General features: G+C 40.7%; 1 protein-coding gene across 5 annotated transcripts in view; it reads left to right on the forward strand.

Annotated features, from left to right (window-relative positions):
* The window catches only part of ephb2b (eph receptor B2b), a 337,178-nt gene that overhangs the window by 138,913 nt on the left and 176,165 nt on the right, over positions 1-22,100 (forward strand). For all 5 annotated transcript variants that reach the window (XM_034165865.1, XM_034165863.1, XM_034165866.1 and 2 more), the window contains exon 3: positions 9,885-10,569. In XM_034165865.1, coding sequence (XP_034021756.1) covers positions 9,885-10,569 — 685 coding nt within the window. The remainder of the gene's footprint in view (positions 1-9,884; positions 10,570-22,100) is intronic.

Consider the following 22,100-nt stretch of genomic DNA (forward strand, 5'->3'; position numbering starts at 1 on the left):
GGCAGTAATGACACCCGGTTACGCCAATTGGAGGTCAGTAAAATTAACATTGAATCGGTGTGTAACTTTGCAAAAACAATGTCGGACTCTGTAGTTTTCTCTGGGCCCCTCCCCAATCGGACCGGGAGTGACATGTTTAGCCGCATGTTCTCCTTGAATTGCTGGCTGTCTGAGTGGTGTCCAAAAAATGAGGTGGGCTTCATAGATAATTGGCCAAGCTCTGGGGAAAACCTGGTCTTGTTAGGAGAGACGGCATCCATCCCACTTTGGATGGAGCAGCTCTCATTTCTAGAAATCTGGCCAATTTTATTAAATCCTCCAAACTGTGACTATCCAGGGTTGGGACCAGGAAGCAGCTTCTCTCCCCCTGCCATCCCCTCATTACCCCATCCCTGTAGAGACGGTGCCTGCTCCCAGACCACCAACAACCAGTAAAAATCTATTTAAGCATAAAAATTCAAAAATAAAAAATAATATAGTACCTTCAACTGCACCACAGACTAAAACAGTTAAATGTGGTCTATTAAACATTAGATCTCTCTCTTCTAAGTCCCTGTTAGTAAATGATATAATAATTGATCAACATATTGATTTATTCTGCCTTACAGAAACCTGGTTACAGCAGGATGAATATGTTAATTTAAATGAGTCAACACCCCCGAGTCACACTAACTGCCAGAATGCTCGTAGCACGGGCCGAGGCGGAGGATTAGCAGCAATCTTCCACTCCAGCTTATTAATTAATCAAAACCCAGACAGAGCTTTAATTCATTTGAAAGCTTGTCTTTTTATTCTCGTCCATCCTAATTGGAAGTCCCAAAAACCAGTTTTATTGTTGTTATCTATCGTCCTCCTGGTCGTTACTGTGAGTTTCTCTGTGATTTTTCGGACCTTTTGTCTGACTTAGTGCTTAGCTCAGATAAGATAATTATAGTGGGCGATTTTAACATCCACACAGATGCTGAGAATGACAGCCTCAACACTGCATTTAATCAATTGTTAGACTCGATTGGCTTTGCTCAAATGTAAATGAGTCCAACCCACCACTTTAATCATACCTTAGATCTTGTTCTGACTTATGGTATGGAAATTGAAGACTTAACAGTATTCCCTGAAAACTCCCTTCTGTCTGATCATTTCTTAATAACATTTACATTTACTCTGATGGGGAATTCATTACAGTAGAAGTCTTTCAGAAAGCGCTGTAACTAGGTTTAAGGATATGATTCCTTCTTTATGTTCTCCAATGCCATATACCAACACAGGGCAGAGTAGCTACCTAAACTCTGTGAGTGAGATAGATTATCTCGTCAATAGTTTTATATCCTCATTGAGGACAACTTTGGATGCTGTAGCTCCTCTGAAAAAGAGAGCCTTAAATCAGAAGTGCCTGACTCCGTGGTATAACTCACAAACTCACAGCTTAAAGCAGATAACCCGTAAGTTGGAGAGGAAATGGCGTCTCACTAATTTAGAAGATCTTCACTTAGCCTGGAAAAAGAGTCTGTTGCTCTATAAAAAAGCCCTCCGTAAAGCTAGGACATCTTACTACTCATCACTAATTGAAGATAATAAGAACAACCCCAGGTTTCTTTTCAGCACTGTAGCCAGGCTGACAAAGAGTCAGAGCTCTATTGAGCCGAGTATTCCTTTAACTTTAACTAGTAATGACTTCATGACTTTCTTTGCTAATAAAATTTTAACTATTAGAGAAAAAATTACTCATAACCATCCCAAAGACATATCGTTCTATCTTTCAATTCAATTCAATTCAATCAATTTTTTATATAGCGCCAAATCACAACAAACAGTTGCCCCAAGGCGCTTTATATTGTAAGGCAAGGCCATACAATAATTATGTAAAACCCCAACGGTCAAAACGACCCCCTGTGAGCAAGCACTTGGCTACAGTGGGAAGGAAAAACTCCCTTTTAACAGGAAGAAACCTCCAGCAGAACCAGGCTCAGGGAGGGGCAGTCTTCTGCTGGGACTGGTTGGGGCTGAGGGAGAGAACCAGGAAAAAGACATGCTGTGGAGGGGAGCAGAGATCGATCACTAATGATGAAATGCAGAGTGGTGTATACAGAGCAAAAAGAGAAAGAAACGGTGCATCATGGGAACCCCCCAGCAGTCTACGTCTATAGCAGCATAACTAAGGGATGGTTCAGGGTCACCTGATCCAGCCCTAACTATAAGCTTTAGCAAAAAGGAAAGTTTTAAGCCTAATCTTAAAAGTAGAGAGGGTGTCTGTCTCTCTGATCTGAATTGGGAGCTGGTTCCACAGGAGAGGAGCCTGAAAGCTGAAGGCTCTGCCTCCCATTCTACTCTTACAAACCCTAGGACCTACAAGTAAGCCTGCAGTCTGAGAGCGAAGCGCTCTATTGGGGTGATATGGTACTACGAGGTCCCTAAGATAAGATGGGACCTGATTATTCAAAACCTTATAAGTAAGAAGAAGAATTTTAAATTCTATTCTAGAATTAACAGGAAGCCAATGAAGAGAGGCCAATATGGGTCAAAAGGCCATATTCTCTCAAAAATTCTTGAAAGGGTAGTTGTAAAACAGCTAACTGATCATCGGCAGAGGAATGGTCTATTTGAAGAGTTTCAGTCAGGGTTTAGAATTCATCATAGTACAGAAACAGCATTAGTGAAGTTTACAAATGATCTTCTTATGGCCTCAGACAGTGGACTCATCTCTGTGCTTGTTCTGTTAGACCTCAGTGCTGCTTTTGATACTGTTGACCATAAAATTTTATTACAGAGATTAGAGCATGCCATAGGTATTAAAGGCACTGCGCTGCGGTGGTTTGAATCATATTTATCTAATAGATTACAATTTGTTCATGTAAATGGGGAATCTTCTTCACAGACTAAGGTTAATTATGGAGTTCCACAAGGTTCTGTGCTAGGACCAATTTTATTCACTTTATACATGCTCCCCTTAGGCAGTATTATTAGACAGCATTGCTTAAATTTTCATTGTTACGCAGATGATACTCAGCTTTATCTATCCATGCAGCCAGAGGACACACAGCAATTAGCTAAACTGCAGGATTGTCTTACAGACATAAAGACATGGATGACCTCTAATTTCCTGCTTTTAAACTCAGATAAAACTGAAGTTATTGTACTTGGCCCCACAAATCTTAGAAACATGGTGTCTAACCAGATCCTTACTCTGGATGGCATTACCCTGACCTCTAGTAATACTGTAAGAAATCTTGGAGTCATTTTTATTCAGGATATGTCATTCAATGCACATATTAAACAAATATGTAGGACTGCTTTTTTGCATTTGCGCAATATCTCTAAAATTAGAAAGGTCTTGTCTCAGAGTGATGCTGAAAAACTAATTCATGCATTTATTTCCTCTAGGCTGGACTATTGTAATTCATTATTATCAGGTTGTTCTAAAAGTTCCCTGAAAAACCTTCAGTTAATTCAAAATGCTGCAGCTAGAGCGCTGACAGGGACTAGAAGGAGAGAGCATATCTCACCCATATTGGCCTCTCTTCATTGGCTTCCTGTTAATTCTAGAATAGAATTTAAAATTCTTCTTCTTACTTATAAGGTTTTGAATAATCAGGTCCCATCTTATCTTAGGGACCTCATAGTACCATATCACCCCAATAGAGCGCTTTGCTCTCAGACTGTAGGCTTACTTGTAGTTCCTAGGGTTTGTAAGAGTAGAATGGGAGGCAGAGCCTTCAGCTTTCAGGCTCCTCTCCTCTGGAACGAGCTCCCACTTCGGATCAAGGAGACAGACACCCTCTCTACTTTTAAGATTAGGCTTAAAACTTTCGTTTTTGCTAAAGCTTATAGTTAGCGCTGGATCAGGTGACCCTGAACCGTCCCTTAGTTATGCTGCTATAGACTTAGACTGCTGGGGGGTTCCCATGATGCACTGAGTGTTTCTTTCTCTTTTTGCTCTGTATGCACCACTCTGCATTTAATCATTAGTGATTGATCTCTGCTGTCTTCCACAGCATGTCTTTTTCCTGGTTCTATCCCTCAGCCCCAACCAGTCCCAGCAGAAGACTGCCCCTCCCTGAGCCTGGTTCTGCTGGAGGTTTCTTCCTGTTAAAAGGGAGTTTTTCCTTCCCACTGTCGCCAAGTGCTTGCTCACAGGGGTTCGTTTTGACATTTGGGGTTTTTCTGTAATTATTGTATGGCTTTGCCTTGCAATATGAAGCGCCTTGGGGCAACTGTTTGTTGTGATTTGGCACTATATAAATGAAATTGATTTGATTTGATTTGATTTGAAGTGTCAAGGTGCCTTTAGCAATGCGGATGTGGACAATTCTGAATCGATTCAATGTGAGTGTGACCTGTTTTTGATGGAGTGGTGATAATCCAAACATCAGTCAGTCTACATGAGAACAGCAGTCTGGAAGAATAATAACAATAAGAAAGAAAACAAGAATAATAATTTTATTCTCATAACTTTCCAAAATCTTCAAGTTGTATAATTATAAAAATTGTGATGAGCTAAACAATGTTGAAGTACAGTACATGAGCAATTGATGCAAAATGGTTCTTGGGTGATGAGAGCAGGTTTAATTTTTTTTTTTTTGCCAAGATGGTGAGGTCAAGGTCATGATCTGTCTCGTATTTAAAACTGAGGCCCTGATCCATGTTCACAGGGCAGGAAAACCACTTACATGGAATTTGAAGTGTGCAGAGTCCAACTGGGCTTTCAGGTGCATGCAGACTATGATATAGACAGTGGAGGAAAATACCTAGAAAACCAGAAGTGAAATTGGCCCTTTGATTATATCCTGTATAAAAAGATTATGCTATATTTACAGAATATTTGTTTTGTTTCCAAATTATGCAATCAGGGCTTTGAACCAGAATTTTTTTTTTTCCCAACTGGTTTGTTCTGAACAAAGCAGTAGTAGAAGTATTTAACATTTCTGGTTTTGGGTTTCACCTTAAAATTGATGTTCCCAAACCAGTTAGAAAAAAAAAAACTTTCCCAAACCAGTTAATAACTTTCCATATCAGGTGTGGGGCACTGAAAACACTATATAAGTCAGACCCGTATGTGGCGCTTTAAAGCTCCAACGAAAAATAGAGAAGATAATAGAGCATACTGTAGCAGGCAGCAGAAGCTCGAACTTTTCAAAATGGGACACTGAGTAAAATCAAGCCTTTTAAGGGGGTGCGCACTGATCACCTGAAGTAGACCTATTGTGTATTTAAAGTGAAGTGTGTTTCTTGTATTTTTAAAGCACTGTGTTGCTCTCCACCTCGCTGCTGCCCACTGATTGGCTCAACAGCAAAAGCTACAGTCCTCACACGACCATAAGACCTAACCATAACAATAACAAGGCTGTGCTACATACACAGTAAAATCACCAGTGTTAAATTAACACTGGCAGTGTTAGTTTTACACTGGTGAATTTACTGTGTATGAATAGTTTTAATACGACAGCGTATGAACAGCCACTTCCTAAAAACCATTTAGACACTGACTAAATATAAAGACTTAATCAGACCTGTTACATTGTTTCAATCGGATTCATCATCACAGCCTGATGAGAAGATGCTCTTGTTTTTGAAGACGACATCTGGCAAATATGTTTTATTCCTTATTGTGGAAATTATTGAAGAAACACAGTGTTTTTAAAGAAGTCCCTCAGTGTTTGTCTGCTCCGGGTGCGTTTCTGAGTCTGAACCAGAGAACCCCAGCGCTTTGTCCCATCACCAAGAAAAATAAGTTATTTTAAAAGTTGACATATATTCCTGCCAGCATTCAGCCATTTAATGTATGTTCAGAACTCTGCTCACAATGAAAATAAATTCTATTTGATCCACCAAGACAAAAAAAGAGCAGCATAATAATGACCCGAATAAATGCAGTGTTTTTAAAGAAGTCTCCGATGTTTGTCTGCTCTGGGTGTTTTTATCAGCATGAAACATGGTACGCCAGCGCTTTGTCCCTCCAACAACAACCAAAATAATTGACAGACTGAAGTGAAGCTCACTTGGCCTTCTTTTTCTGTTGAGTTTGTTGGCGGTTTACAAACCAACACAGTGTATTACCGCCACCGATTGTTTGGTTGTAGAGCATTTAATGCAGCCTGACGTCCTCACTGGGTCATTGTAAATGAAAACCTTTTCAATAACTAAATAAATAATGGAATATTAATGTGATGAAATGAAAATATGAAACGAAAAATCATGTTCCTTTCTGGAACATAAAAAAAAAATAAAGTTTGTGGTTTTGTTTTCGTTCCTAGCAAAATACCAAAAGTTTCTAGTTTTCGTTCCACGAACTGGTTCAAAGCCTTAGTTGTAATCCACCACCTGTATCACAGGAGTGAGGAGGCACTTTCACTGAAATGCAAATAACCCATTACTGTGCATACTATGAATGTGTCCTATTAAAGCTCAATAAAAAAATTAGGATGCTATCGTATAAATTAGATCCTCTCTGCTCTGTTCAGCTGACTTAATGTTACATCTCCAGTTCCTCTTAAAGCTTTACGGTTATGTGAATGGATTTTGTCAATGACCTGGCAGAACAGCAGAGCATGGAACACGTAATATGTGTTTCTTGAAAAAATGAAAATGAAAGTCATCCTTCTGAAATGAAAATAACCAAACAGAATGCTATATATTTTACCATTAGTGACAGCTGCACTTTCCATTTTGAAAGGATTGAAAATGTAAACTATCTAAAAGCCACATGGACTCGTCATAATGTCTGCCTTTTTGTTGGCTTACTTGTTAAAGAAAACTACAGTACCAAGGAACAGATGATACCCTGTCCAAAAATATTTAATTGGAATGTGTTCAGTAATGACAACACAGCTGCTTTCTTTCTTACACATGGAATATCAGTTACACCTACTACTAGCCCTAAATTGTAAATTCTACAACCGTGATGTTTTTTTGCCATTATGCTCAGGGTTAACATACACTTTGGCTAAAAACGTTCAACCTCAGGTTTTGCCAAATGCACATATTCCATTTTATTAAACAGTATGCATGTTAAGTCAGTTCTTATGTTTGCCTTATTTCCAAATTAAGTTATTTTAAAAAATAATCATTGTGAGACAGATTCAATCTAGTTTTTCACTTTTTTTTACAGTGGCAATTTTATATCATGGTATTACTGCTTTTGCATTGTCTGACCCATTTAATAATGATCATATTTAAGCAAGATTTGACCTGGACTATTTTCATTTTCAAATCACGTTTCTACCCATATGGAAAAGATGTACATAAATTTTATAAGGATTGTATCTGTTCTGTCTTGATCTTGTAAGTATTGCATGTGACGGTCAAACCAGATACCAGATTAGTAAATTTGTATAATATGTAACTTATATAAATTGGGAACTTAAAAGAACAATGTATGACAGTAATTCCACATACAGAATCCTTAGTAGATATGTGTAATATCAAACTGAGAGTGTAATATCAAACTGAGACTTATAAGCACAACACATATCAAACATAAAGATGTATTACTGGAATTAATGTAACTTCCTGTAAGTTTTTTTCTATTTCTTTTCCATATGGTTAAGGTCTGGCTGTGTGTTTAATTAACAATCATTAAGGTTTAAATGAGCAAAAACTCTGTTACACTGATTCAGTTTAGCAGTTATGTCTTCTTATGAAAATTACTTTATAGCAGTTATGTCTATAAGTAAAGTATTAGACTCAATGGAACAGGAAAAAAATAATGTAAATTCTATATTGTCTCAATCCACTTATGCCCTTATATAACATACTGTACAATTCCTTTCAAAATGCCTTCTAAGGAGAACTGGATTTTTGGACATCCAAGGTTGTCCCCAGACCTGAACTCCAGTTGGCGAAAACAGAATTTGCGAATTTTTAATAATCAAAGCACAGTGCCCTCCAAAAGTATTAGGCTGCTTGATATTTCACATTTTTTAATTGTTTTATGCAATTTCAAATACAAAAAGTAAATAAGGCTTCTCAATATAAAAATTTTTTCTAAAATTATCTTATTTAACCTAGACTCAACGCAGATCTTGAACAGTCACTCAGTTTTTGAGAACTGTCTACTCCACACAGTTTTACTATAGAGTGCCATACTGCTTGTATTTCTTCAAAACTGATGTAAATTAAGTTCAAGATATTCAGTGACTTGGAAATGTTCATGTATCCATCCCCGGACTTGTCTAAAAGCCCCTTCATACATTGTGCGAATTTGGTCGAATTGCACATTAAGTGCGCATGAAGCAGGAATCGTATGCAAACCGTGTAATTTCGTAGCTTGTAGCCTTGTACAGATGTTGCTACAACTATTTGTGCACACCAGCAGCTGACAGACAGAGTGTGCATTGTGCGAGCCTATCAAACACTCTCGCGGCAGGTGTCGGCCAAATTCAAGGTGACACACACGGACATCTAACACTGCTCGCATGGCACTTAGAAAATGTATGGCCATTCTCATTCTTGGCACGGCAACAGTCTGCAAGACAATCACTGTTGTACTGGCAGTGGAATTTGTCTAAGTGCCCCACGAGTGTGGCTTTGGTGTGTGCACTAAAAACTGACAGGATGCGTGGCCACCCACTGAAGCAGTTTTGGAGATCTGTCTTTCTGGACATTCCAACTGGACAGTACTGTGTTCGGACGGACAAGGACTAACAACTGATCACCGTGACCGCATGTGTCTGTTTGCTGTCATCAAGTGGACATAAATAAAAACATACATCACTGTGGCGACGGGCTGCAGCAAGCGCACGCAAATGTCGTGCACATGGCCAGGCTGCCCCCAGGTTGAAATGGACTGTCAGATCATAACACGAAGCAGGCGATCTGACTCTCACGTCACCCATGTGAGCTCTGATCCACATGATGCGATGTCCTGTGGCGTGCCGCCCACAAGACACGTGTCGGCAGGACACTTGCCAGCAGATGTGGACAGGAGACGAGCGAACTGCTTCTCATTCATATCATTTCATGACTGCATGTCAGTGACCATGGGTCATCTCCAGAGGAACAGATGGATCATATTTGTGTTGCCCACTTGATGACAGGGATTTAATACAATGCGGTGTTTTTATATATATATATATTTTTTAAATACGTCCATGTGCTTCCTGATATGAGGCGGTTTCCAGCACCTGTCACAGGACAGCGATGGTAGCTCACTGGTAAAGTTTCCAACTGGTAATCAGAGCTTTTGGAAGGAGTGAGTTCAAATCCCGTGGGTGACATGTATTTTATTTTTTGAATTTTCAGCTGCGCACTTCGCTTAGCTGCTGGGAAAAGCTGCTGTGTTTCCATGTGCACTGAACTGTCGCAGCATGTGTTTTTTGTATTTTTTATTTATTGTTTTCTTCACAGCACTGCATGATGTGTAACCACATCATGCAGCTGGTGGCACTGTGTTCCCACGTGCATGCACCATCGCACCAGCATCATGCACACCTACCCTTCGGTGCGATGTTTCATTGTGCACATAATTTGAACTGTTTCATGCTGTTTTGGCGTATTCAGCCAAACTTTGCACTTTGTTTGAAGGGGCCCTGAAGTATACAGGAAATAAATATTTACAGGTATTATACCAAAGTGGCCCATTACTTATGCAAACCATCATCTTGGCTTTTGTATTTTTAATCAATTTATATCAAGTACAGATTTGCTTAGAGGTTGAGTTTAAGGAAGAAAATTTTAGAAATGTTTATATTGAGAAACCTGATTTACTTTTTGTATTTGAAATGGCACAAAGAAATTAAAATGTGCGAAATATCAAACGGGTCAATACATTTGGGGGTCACTATATTTATAGCTGAATTGCTGTAATTTGAATAAGATAAATATTACAGGATATGTTGTGCAGGAAACTTAATAAAGCTTTAACTTGTTTTCTCTGTGTCTTTGGCCAACAGTGGGAGGAGGTGAGCGGTTATGATGAAAACATGAACACCATCCGGACCTACCAGGTCTGCAATGTTTTTGACAACAATCAGAACAACTGGGTACGGACAAAGTACATCCGGCGTCGCGGTGCCCAGCGAATACATGTGGAAATGAAGTTCTCAGTGAGGGACTGCAGTAGCATCCCCAATGTACCGGGCTCCTGCAAAGAGACATTTAACCTCTATTATTACGAATCAGACGCTGACACCGCCACCAGAACATCACCAGCTTGGATGGAAAACCCCTGGGTCAAGGTTGACACCATTGCAGCAGATGAGAGCTTTTCTCAGGTGGACCTTGGAGGCAGAGTGATGAAAATCAACACTGAGGTTCGGAGCTTCGGCCCTGTGTCGCGGAACGGGTTTTACCTGGCCTTCCAGGACTACGGCGGCTGCATGTCGCTTATCGCTGTTCGCGTCTTCTACAGAAAGTGCCCTCGTATCATCACAAACGGAGCCTTGTTCCAGGAGACACTGTCGGGGGCAGAGAGCACCTCCCTAGTGGCAGCCCGGGGTGTTTGCATCCCTAATGCGGAGGAGGTGGATGTGCCCATTAAGCTGTACTGCAACGGAGACGGCGAATGGATGGTACCCATCGGACGCTGCATGTGCAAGGCTGGGAACGAGGCTGTGCAGAATGGAACTGTTTGTCGAGGTAGGTTTTCCTGCTGTTATGAATAAACCGGTTTTACATTCATCCCTGAGCCATCCAGATACTACAGGATGCAATCTGCAGCATGCTTTCCTCTTTGACATAATCTCCTTCAGGGATCTAATCGTTCCCATCAGCTGTCAGTGCAGGCTGCAGATATATTGACGTTCTGAAAAACATGACACTAGCACCATGCATTATTAATCCACCTGAAGTCATTACAGTGAAAGATTCATTAATCTTTGCTGTTTATTTTCCAGTCTGAATACACGCTGCTGAGTCAGGCACTTTGCCTGATGATTTTAGTGTGGGTTTGATCTGAAAATATCCTGCCTCCCATTGAAGTTCCGAAGGTAGAACATGTTTTGTTCAGTTTAATTTACTGCTCATCCTCATGGCAGCTCCAGCATTAAATATTCACTCTATCACCTAAAATTTCTGTTCACTTGTCACAAGGAAAACTGTTTCAGCATTTTTTTTGGGGGGGGGGGGGGGGGGGTTCTCTTTTTTTGAGTACGATATGTACAGTAACTTATTTTATTTATTTATTTATTTATTTATTTATTTATTTTGACAAATAACTCATGTTTGACAGAAATACCAAGAAAATGCAAGGTGTTTGTTTTTTGTTTTGTTTTGTTTTTTCGTCAGTTGTCTGAGTAAAAGGAAGGATATTTTTCAAAACTGCATGCATGCTCCTGTCTTTAGATCAGATTTTATTGGCTCAATCAGTGTGGTTTTTCAGAATATCGGCATGCAGAGTTTGATCTGCCCTATCCCTCGTTCTGGCAGGTGGTATTTAGGGAATAACCCTGTTGTGTCTGATGGTTTGCGGATGTTAATGCTGGATTTTACAGACACATTTTGAGTAAAATGGATATTTGTGACCTTAAGATCCAGAATTAACATCAGACACAAGGGGGGTTATTCTCATTCTAATCCAATTCCATCGTTTGCACAGTTTATTTTTCTGTAAGTAATAGACATGGGCCGATAACCAGTTTCACGGTATACCGTGTTATGAAAACGCCACGGTATCAGAACCACTCAAATTTTCCGTTATACCATCCGTACAGTATGAGCGGGATATGAGAATTCTTGACAGGCAGAGCAGAGGCAGCCACTGCCGCCCTTCCCCCTGCGCGCACTCCTCTGTCTCTGTTTACAAACAGGCAGCTAACGTTAGCTAGCTCTGCATCATGGCTGAAGGAGGCGAAGCCTGCACTGAACTTTTCCCTCTGTCTAAAAGGACGAAGTTGCCTTTTTCATTTTATTTTCTGCAGAATAGCCGTTCAAGCGAAACACAGTGGCAACAAAGCACCGTAGCTATGGTCTGTGTCGGACGTGGAGCGATTCAAGATACCCGCAAAGGATTACATGGAAGGAGTAAACTTTATCCCAACTTTGAATCCACTGAGAAGTACAAGCAGTGGACTCGAGTCGTGTTTGTGTTCGACAAAATTTCTCCCATAAAGATGTCAAAAAGGACAAATAAATCTATTCCAAGCACTTTGTTGAAGTATTGAGCATCCGGAGTTCTGAACCTTATTCCAGCCACGTTTCTACTGAAGCAAGTAAGTCATGTTTCCCACGGGGCAGATGCTACCTGTCTAAAAGAGTGACTATTAATTTGGTATTTTCTCTAAAGTTATCAGTGGTATAGTGCTCGTAGCGGTAGACATCATGTCAATTAGTGCGCCTGAATCACGCACGCTTCATAAGCAAATAGCCATAATGTTGTTCAAGCACATTTTAAAGCCATACATAATACCATGAAACTGCAGTATTTTTGCCCATGGTTATCATACCATCCAAATCTCATACCATCTCACGCCTAGTAAGTAATTCGACCTGGATCCATGTTTTCAGTGAAAGACCGCTTCACCACTGAAGGCTACATCTAAATCTGTATAATAATATAGTTTGATAAAACTGTTATGCAGACCATAGTTTTAGGGAAATGTTGCTAGATTCCTGGTCCCGGGTCGTCAAATAACCACCATTAGTATTGTATTTATTGGTTATCACATCAGTAATTGCAATATTTACAATATATACAATATATAATATATTTACAATATATTTACAATATATCTGTCGGCGAAGCTTATCGTAGCAACAGCGTCTTCATGCCAAACTGGAAATTCTGTGCGAGACCCACAGATTTCTCCATCTGGTCAACTGCATTGAGTAATTCTGTATCAGAATCCACATCAGTACTTTTGTATGATCAATTAAATTCACCCATTTGGGCATCGTCGTCGCTCCACCAGTTTCTCTCGCTCTCAGCTGACAGCGCCATTATTGACATCTGCCAAGCAACACGGTCAGCGCGCGGTCATACATCAAATGTGAAACGGTCGAATATTTTACCACCATCAACGCGATATTTTATGGTCGGAAATCTCAAACGATTAACCAATCAGATTTGCGGAACAAATGTAATTGGATTAGAATTGGTCATATGTGCTCAGAGCTGTTGATGGCTTGAAGCAGTGCAGCAGCGTGCAGCCTGCAGACTGAAGCCATGCTGATGCCGCCCAGCACAACACACCTCCCACCTGCCTTTTAGATCATTGTGTTGCTGCGACTGTAATTACAGCACATCCTCCAAGTGCCTGGGTTGGAAAGGAAAACGTGACGGGTGCTGCCTAACAAACAATGACTGCTAATGAGGACGACCATATTTCCTCTTTACGGCACTAAGGGGCACGTGCAGACAGACGCTACACTGAATCCTCAAATAATTGCACAAATCTGCTTGTTTTTTTTTTTTGTTTTTTTTTTATCTTCTTGTACATCACTGCATGTGGTGGATGAGAACATTGTTCTCAGTCACTGTGTTTTTGTGCTAAACAGGATTATACAATTAAATGTTGTTCGCCCAGCGTGTGAAGCGTAATGATCCATCCTCATAGCGCTTTGAGTTGGGTGTTGTGATGTTAAGAAAATAAAGTTGTTGTTCTCTCTTGTGACTTTTCAGAGTACAGTCATGAAATTTGCTCAGGTGGTTTTCATGGCTGCAAAAAAGGGGTGTAACGATGCTGTCGGCTCTCAGTGTGGGTCACTGCACAATAAGAGGCTCATGATTCAACATGCTCACCATAGCTTTGACAATTTTATTTTTTTTTTAATGACAACAAAATCCGTCATCAAACATTATATTCCCCATCAGGAATAAAGTGTGTTTTCACAGTGGTTTGGGTTTTATTGTTTTAACTTTTCAGTACCTCCTCCCCAAACAAACCAAAGACATCGGGGGGTCATGGATTGCAGCGTGTGCCTACCGATGTTGCTGGGGCAGTGGTCCAGTATGTTTTTATTGTCTGTGGGAGAAGCTCCCAAAGGCTTGTTGCGTACAGTAGGTATTGTCTGAGGTTCCAGCAATTAATGTCTCCAAGCGTAAGATAATTCTCCGTGAAAAGGTGAGGTTTTCTTGTACAGAGCAGGTGCTTCTGTAGGATAGGAGTTGGAATCCCAATATGTACCCTGGGATTTGATTCCAGGTAGGTGCTTCACAGCATTTGTCCACATAGAGTCAGAGCTCTATTGAGCTGAGTATTCCATTAACTTTAACTAGTAATGACTTCATGACTTTCTTTGCTAACAAAATTTTAACTATTAGAGAAAAAATTACTCATAACCATCCCAAAGACGTATCGTTATCTTTGGCTGCTTTCAGTGATGCCGGTATTTGGTTAGACTCTTTCTCTCCGATTGTTCTGTCTGAGTTATTCTCATTAGTTACTTCATCCAAACCATCAACATGTTTATTAGACCCCATTCCTACCAGGCTGCTCAAGGAAGCCCTACCATTATTTAATGCTTCGATCTTAAATATGATCAATCTATCTTTGTTAGTTGGCTATGTACCACAGGCTTTTAAGGTGGCAGTAATTAAACCATTACTCAAAAAGCCATCACTTGACCCAGCTATCTTAGCTAATTATAGGCCAATCTCCAACCTTCCTTTTCTCTCAAAAATTCTTGAAAGGGTAGTTGTAAAACAGCTAACTGATCATCTGCAGAGGAATGGTCTATTTGAAGAGTTTCAGTCAGGTTTTAGAATTCATCATAGTACAGAAACAGCATTAGTGAAGGTTACAAATGATCTTCTTATGGCCTCGGACAGTGGACTCATCTCTGTGCTTGTTCTGTTAGATCTCAGTGCTGCTTTTGATACTGTTGACCATAAAATTTTATTACAGAGATTAGAGCATGCTATAGGTATTAAAGGCACTGCACTGCGGTGGTTTGAATCATATTTGTCTAATAGATTACAATTTGTTCATGTAAATGGGGAATCTTCTTCACAGACTAAAGTTAATTATGGAGTTCCACAAGGTTCTGTGCTAGGACCAATTTTATTCACTTTATACATGCTTCCCTTAGGCAGTATTATTAGACGGTATTGCTTAAATTTTCATTGTTACGCAGATGATACCCAGCTTTATCTATCCATGAAGCCAGAGGACACACACCAATTAGCTAAACTGCAGGATTGTCTTACAGACATAAAGACATGGATGACCTCTAATTTCCTGCTTTTAAACTCAGATAAAACTGAAGTTATTGTACTTGGCCCCACAAATCTTAGAAACATGGTGTCTAACCAGATCCTTACTCTGGATGGCATTACCCTGACCTCTAGTAATACTGTGAGAAATCTTGGAGTCATTTTGATCAGGATATGTCATTCAAAGCGCATATTAAACAAATTTGTAGGACTGCTTTTTTGCATTTACGCAATATCTCTAAAATTAGAAAGGTCTTGTCTCAGAGTGATGCTGAAAAACTAATTCATGCATTTATTTCCTCTAGGCTGGACTATTGTAATTCATTATTATCAGGTTGTCCTAAAAGTTCCCTAAAAAGCCTTCAGTTAATTCAAAATGCTGCAGCTAGAGTGCTGACGGGGACTAGAAGGAGAGAGCATATCTCACCCATATTGGCCTCTCTTCATTGGCTTCCTGTTAATTCTAGAATAGAATTTAAAATTCTTCTTCTTACTTATAAGGTTTTGAATAATCAGGTCCCATCTTATCTTAGGGACCTCGTAGTACCATATTACCCCAATAGAGCGCTTCGCTCTCAGACTGCAGGCTTACTTGTAGTTCCTAGGGTTTGTAAGAGTAGAATGGGAGGCAGAGCCTTCAGCTTTCAGGCTCCTCTCCTGTGGAACCAGCTCCCAATTCAGATCAGGGAGACAGACACCCTCTCTACTTTTAAGATTAGGCTTAAAACTTTCCTTTTTGCTAAAGCTTATAGTTAGGGCTGGATCAGGTGACCCTGAACCATCCCTTAGTTATGCTGCTATAGACGTAGACTGCTGGGGGGTTCCCATGATGCACTGTTTCTTTTTCTTTCTGCTCTGTATGCACCACTCTGCATTTAATCATTAGTGATCGATCTCTGCTCCCCTCCACAGCATGTCTTTTTCCTGGTTCTCTCCCTCAGCCCCAACCAGTCCCAGCAGAAGACTGCCCCTCCCTGAGCCTGGTTCTGCTGGAGGTTTCTTCCTGTTAAAAGGGAGTTTTTCCTTCCCACTGTAGCCAAGTGCTTGCTCACAGGGGGTCGTTTTGACCGTTGGGGTTTTACATAATTATTGTATGGCCTTGCCTTACAATGTAAAGCGCCTTGGGGCAACTGATTGTTGTGATTTGGCGCTATATAAAAAAAAATTGATTGATTGATTGATCCTTGGACAAGACACGTCAGTCCCTATTTTAGTGGTGGACCCTAAAAAAGCATTTGCATGTTGAAGATGAGCTCTTTTGGGCCATTTCCAAATGTACTTTGCTGTTTAAGCTGTGGCAGACACCAGCACAAAGATCGGCACTGTATACAAAAGGGTTGTACCATGTACATGAGACACAGGGGTTGTGTAGCCCAAACGTGATATTGACTAATCAGGGAGGGGGTCCTGCTCTTCTTTTTAAACTGGACTGTATGCAGCGCACAAAGCTTTGGTATGCAAGAGAAAGGATTTTTGACACATTAATGGATTAGACAAGCCAAGTGCACGTGATCCAAAGCCACCAATAAAAAGTGTATCTGACTGTTGCGGTCTTTACACAGCGGTAGAACCATCTAGACTTTAGACCCAGTTTTTGTTGGTCTGTGGTGTACATGTTTTCTTGTGAGAGAAGATATCAATGTGCCAGCTCTGTGCCCAACTCCACCTCATTTTTTAACCAATAGGCCCACAGCAGCATACGTGGGAATGTGATTTGGAGGATGTGGGCGCTGGGTGTAAAAATGACAACTGTGTCAGGTGCAAACTAGTAAAAACACTTGTTTTCAGTTGCTTTGCGATGGGTGTAAAATAGGGCCGCCCAGCTGTATTTGGATTTTAGTCTTAGCTGTGGAAATAACCTGTGATGGACTGGTGTCCCATTAAGGGGGAGTCATAGACTCTCATCAGCTTCCTGCTGCAGTATCTAGGATTAAGCACTGGCCTGATGGGCCTCAAGGCCTGTATAAGATGTACTTCTTCTTGTGCATCAAGTTTTTGCAATGCAAAGAACTTAAATGTTAACCATAAATTGTCCGGAGTCTAAGATTAAGTGTGTCTGTTCATAATGACAGTACTGTATGAAATCGTCAGACTTGACCGCCGCTGTTTAGTTGTCGTCTGTAATTACACGCCCATTTTAACATCAGTGATGCACACATTCAAACAAGTCAAGTAAAGTCAAGTCTGGGAGTAGGGCTGAAACGATTACTTAACTCGAATAATTCGATTACAAAAATGATCAAGGCAAATTCTGTGCCTCGACGCTTCGTTTAAACGTAGTACATATGCCAGGCCTGTGTGTGGCGTTGTAATGTCCCCAGAAAAACAACAGAAGAAGACTAGGGCATGCGCTCAGGCCGTGTAACAGCTAATAATTTAGCCCTTAAAGCTACCGCTTTCCAATGCGACACAGAGTAAAATAAAGCCTTTTAAGAGAAAGAGGCTCCACACTGAAATAGACTTACTGCACATTTAAAGTGAAGCAGTGTGTTTGTCTGTTATTAAAAAACACGGTCTGCTCGACGTGCTGAGTGACTGTTGACCCGACGGCCGGGTTCCCACAGTCGGCTGCCGTTCAGACTCGCACTAAGTGTTTCGCTTTTTCTGGGCAACACACGCTTCACAAACACGGTAACTTAAAAAAAACAAAACAGTAACTGTGAGGCTGCATGTTCAGCCTCCTGCTGAAATACATCTGTTGAATCGCAGAGAACCAGGGATTAAAAAAAAAAAAAAAAAAAAAAAAAAAATCACGTAGGGATCCAGTCCACCAACCTTAAAAAAAAAAAAAAAAAAAAAACCTCAAAATGGTTAAATTTTTCAAGTTGGGGGGAAAAAACAGAACAGAAAGCTACACCCCATCGCCATTTCAGCAAAATGTCAAGACTTTGGCACAGGAACATTGTGCCACTGCTTAGGGAGAGTCCCGGACTATTGATGTTGTTTAAAAACGCAAAAGTACTTTTTATCCGATTACTCGATTAATCACCAGAATAATCAATAGAATACTCGATTACAAAAATAATCGATAGCTGCAGCCCTATCTGGGAGCATGCGCTTCTGCTGCGTTTTGCTGCATCCACAGCACCAGAGAACTGCCTTGGGTCTTGGATGGCAACCACTTAGGCAGAGGCAGCCGGTTCATTCCCACATTAGTGGAGCAGATAAGTATGATTTTTGGACAGAATTGTTCACTTGGTGATGCAAGCATCAGATTTGGCATGAATGTTCTCCATAAATCAGTGTCTGAGAAAAAAGTGCTGGCCACTTGAAAATCCAATATTGCGGCCCAGTAGGGGTCAATGAAGAATTACACATGGGTCAAAATTTAAAAATGCTCCAATCATATTGAAAAGTATAACACATTATTTGCCAGATCATAAATATTCCAAAAAGGTATAGATTGGACTATCTATGACTGAATGTTATGGAGTTATGGGGTAAAAACAGCAAGAATGGTGACAAAGGTCAGTTTCAGTTTGTACAGGGGTCAAAAATTAAAGTTGCTCCAATTTTTGTAAAATGTGTTGCAAATTATTGGTTGAGTTAATAGGGTTTTAAAAAGGAATGGTTTGCACCATGTGTCATGCTCAGTTGTTACGTTACGGGGTAACATCTGTCACATGCCATAGAATCCAGTGGACGTCAACATTGTTTGACATTTACTTTGCAAACCAGTCATTCAACACAGTCAAAACTATTCCATTTATTAATCCTATTAGTTCAACCAATAATTTGCACCACCTTTTACCAAAACTGGAGCAACTTTAACTTTTGACTCCTGTACAAACTGAAATTGACCATTGTCACCATTCTTGCTGTTTTTATCCCATAACTGCAGAACATTCAGTCATAGATCATCCAAACGATACTTTTTTGGAATCTTTGTGATGAGACACATAATGTGGTATAGCTTTCAATATGATTGGAGCATTTTTAAATTTTGACCCCTGTGCAATTCTTCATTGACCCCTACTTGGATTTTCAAATGGCCAGCACTTTTTTCTCAAACACTGCTTTATGAAGAGCATTCATGCCAAATTTGTTGCTTGTATCACCAAGTGAAGGATTGTTTCAGTTATCTGCTGCACTACATCTGTAAAATAACTACCTATCTGCCGAAGCCAGATGAAATGTGGGCACGCCCTTGGCCTTCCCCAGCTGCTGGGGTCATCAACAATCATTCACAGAGAAATGGGCCACATGGCCAAAATGTCGTAGCTGACGCTCTCGCACAATGTAAGTAATACTCCTGACCTTAGTAACTGCTTAGTTTGATGCAAAGTCCAGGGTTCTCAACAGGATTTCACAGCATAGGGGGGGGGGGACCTAGCAGGGCGTAGCCGCCTGACAGGCATGAGTATTGTAGGAGGGTCGAGAGACATCCCTGTCAGAAAAGTTTGAAATTCATAACCCTTTGAATTACTATTTCCTGCATTTTCAGGGCCACTTTGTGTTGCTAACTGGGGCGTTAAATAATGTGCGACATGTCCTTTAAAAAAGAGAAAAAAAACACTCAGGAATACTGTGATTTATCCGGCATAGTGGATCCAAATCACAGCATTGGGCCCCCCTATGCTCAACTGCGCTGACGAGAACCTTGAAGCCATTCCAACGGTACCAAAAAAACTCCTTTGAAGACACATAGTGTCAAAGACATCCAGTCATCATCTTAGGTCTCTAAGATTCCTGAAAACAGACTGATAGAATGACTCCTGTTTCTGCTCTCTGTGGGAGTAATCCCACCTGGAGCCTCATCTCCTTTGAAGAAGAAACCTCAGTAGAGCACCAAGGGTCTAGTCTTTGGAGCAGGGTGGTTGGTGTGGTACTGAGGGGTTGTCCACTGCACTGGGGCACCCGGGCCCCAAACCTGAGGCAGCACATGTGGGTGGGTACCTGGAACATCCTTTTACTCAGCAAGGCTGACAAACAATATTTAAATATTTGTTGAACAAAAACTACATTTAAAGCATTCAAATCTGAAGGCAGCTAAGTGCTAAGTAAATAAATAAATCATATAATCTGTGGTTTTCAAGTGTTTTTTGATGACTGGCTGACACCATTGTGTTTGGATTCTATTCACTAAAAATACCAGCGCTTCAGAATGTAGTCGATTGATTCTTTTCAACTGCCAAATGTTGGGTGTTGAATGTATTTATGAAACAATGCACTTTGTGTGCTGATATTGTGGAGATAATAAATACATTTGTGACAGAAGGCCTTTGAGGGTTTGTAAACCGAGCTTTTTCACAGCTGCATTATAAAGCAGACAGATAAGAGACTCACTGAGACGCACAGATAAGGCTCACTATGATACAATTAATGCATTAACTGCATCATAGTGAGCCTTAGAACTTTTCAGCCTACCCTCGTATTTGCAGTGTTTGCATTGTATTAATATCAACTCAAGCTGCACTGTTCCAGCATCTCTGTCACTAAACGTGTAATTATGCATGTAACAATTAAATCTGTCGCAGGGATTCTACCAAATAATTCCAGCCAACAGGAAAACTGTCAAAATATTGAAAAAAGAAGGGAGTGTTGACATCAAATTACCGAGGCCTTTTTTTTCTCTGCGATTGTCTTACAAAAGATTAAGTTCAGTCTGTGAAAAGTGGCAGCAGCGAGTGAAGCACACCGGGGCCTTTCAGCAGAAACGTCCCTGAAAAGAGAGCTCTTATTTCCCCTCAGAGCCCTGAGATGATGGTGCGCCGCAGAGACACACGAGGTCCTGTTTGCCCGCGCTGTTCACTCCAGAATGAAAAGCATTCTCTTCAGCGGGGCACAATGAAAGCCATGTTCATGGGTGGAAATGCAAACTCCCTTAACAATCCCCATGTGTGTTTTTCACTGTAATCTGATCATCTAACCCTCATGCTATTGTGAGTTCAAAGGTCTCGACTGTGGGAGTGTGGCTGGAGTTACGCAGCAGTGGAGATACAGACAGTCTGTCACAGCAGCACTTGCATCTCTTATTCATCTCTTATTTTTATTTATTTATTTTTTTTTTTCTTATTGAATAATTGGGTTTGGGGGTTAAGCAAACCACCATACCACAAACAGTTTGCACAACTTTGTGTGTGAGGCAGAACATCACATCACAAAAGCACACAGCGGATTAAAAAGGTGTAGCCGATCTATTCTGCACGCCTTTTCACTCATCTGCAGTTTCACTGGGAAAAATGAGAAATCAAATTGGCAACAATCTCGTCTGAGATGGCGAGAGATAACTTACTCAAGGAATTGGGAAAAAAAAAAATTTACTGGTAAATATCACGCTGAGCTAAAGCAGTTTGCAGATTAATTTACATAAGCTGAGTAATAAAAAGCAGGAAACTAAATTTTCTGTCTTTTTTTTAATCCATGGTGCAACTAAAGCCAGCCATGCAGCTGTTCTGCTTTGTGTATGCCTGATCCTGTCAGATCTCAGAAGCTAAGCAGCGTAGGTCCTGCTCAGCACTTGGATGGGAGACAAAGGGCTGTGTGTGTTTTCTTCAGGTAAAACTGGAGTTGCATCAGGAAGGGCATCCGGTATAAAACTTGTGCCAAATCCCAATGTGGATCTGTACTGGCTCCGCTGTGGAGACCCTGAACAAAGTGGTTGCGGCCGGGAAAGAAGCAAAAACAACTAAAGCCGCCCACTCACTCCACAATGCTGCAACACAAATGTGCAATTTGCCAGGATCATACAAATTCCTGCTGCAAGGTGTGCACAGCACTTGCATAGCGAACGTGCATCTTGGTGAGATGAAACCACAGCACAGTTCAAAGCATTTCCTTTATTCAGTCATAATGTGCACTGCATGATGTTACATAGACATTGTTACAAGCAGAGAGATGCATGAAAGTGTCACATAGGTGCACACAAACGTATTTACACCCAAGAAGAACAGGACCAGAAGCAAACGTTAAAAACACCCTCACCTGTGGCTAGTGTCCGCCAGACCTCTGCAAAAACTTCATGTGAGGTGGAGATGCATGTTTCTGTTGTTGAAATGCCAAATAAGAGAAGACACAA

The sequence above is a fragment of the Thalassophryne amazonica genome, chromosome 3 (assembly GCF_902500255.1).
Source record: "Thalassophryne amazonica chromosome 3, fThaAma1.1, whole genome shotgun sequence".
Classification (NCBI taxonomy): domain Eukaryota; kingdom Metazoa; phylum Chordata; class Actinopteri; order Batrachoidiformes; family Batrachoididae; genus Thalassophryne; species Thalassophryne amazonica.